Source organism: Myotis lucifugus, unplaced genomic scaffold, assembly GCF_000147115.1.
Source record: "Myotis lucifugus unplaced genomic scaffold, Myoluc2.0 scaffold_1730, whole genome shotgun sequence".
NCBI classification, from domain to species: domain Eukaryota; kingdom Metazoa; phylum Chordata; class Mammalia; order Chiroptera; family Vespertilionidae; genus Myotis; species Myotis lucifugus.
In genome coordinates, this window is record NW_005872778.1 from 34,368 (window position 1) to 35,145 (window position 778).

Genomic DNA, 778 nt, shown 5'->3' on the forward strand with positions numbered 1-778 from the left:
TCATTCCCCAAGTCCCTAGCCAGGGGGTGGGGAACCTTTTTTCTGCAAGAGGCCATTTTGGATATTTATAACATCATTCGTGGGCCAGACAAATATTATCAACTTAAAAATCAGCTGCTATATTCGGTCAAACATTTAATTAACTCACCCCTAATGCCTTGGCAGGGCCAGACCAAACGATTTTGTGGGCCTTATATGGCCCTCGGGCCAGACGTTCCCCACCCCTGCGACACCACTGGGCCACAGTGCAGAAGCAAGAGGAGAAAAGATGGCGAGCCAGCCGGCACCAAGGTCACCCTCTGCAAGGTAATTCCTAGGACGGCCGATGGGATGAGGGGCAGCACGCCTGTCCCTTCTCAGCAGGATCAAACCAGGGCTGGGCACCTGACCCCGAGATGCGAGACAGGCCAGGATACGGGCCAGTGGGGGGCTCGGGGCCAGCCCTTGGCTCTAGAAAAGGGGCTGCCCCCTGGGGAGCAGGGTGGAGGGGCTGGGTAGGCCCAGTGCACCGAGGTCAGTCACCTGGACAGACAGACAGGTGGACGGCGGAGGCGCCGAGGGGCTCACTGCATGTACGAGTAGCGCCAGTCCCCCAGAGGTTTGTGGGTCTCCTTGATGACCTGGGGCGACGTCCACCGCAGGATGTAGTGGGGGTCCCCCGGGCTTGTCATTGGTTCCTGTGGGGAAAAGACGCAACAGCTCTGGGTAGGAGGGAAAGGCGAGGGGTGGAGCTGATGGAATGAACGGGGCACCAGCATTTAAACTAAAACAAAATGTG

The 778-nt window shown here is 58.0% G+C and overlaps 1 protein-coding gene across 1 annotated transcript in view; it reads right to left on the bottom strand.

Annotated features, from left to right (window-relative positions):
- Window positions 1-563: 563 nt before the first annotated feature.
- Window positions 564-778, bottom strand: part of LOC102428056 (delta-1-pyrroline-5-carboxylate dehydrogenase, mitochondrial-like) — a 17,261-nt gene continuing 17,046 nt past the window's right edge. The window contains exon 10 of the mRNA XM_023748725.1: window positions 564-677. Within this exon, the coding sequence (XP_023604493.1) occupies window positions 564-677 (114 nt within the window). The remainder of the gene's footprint in view (window positions 678-778) is intronic.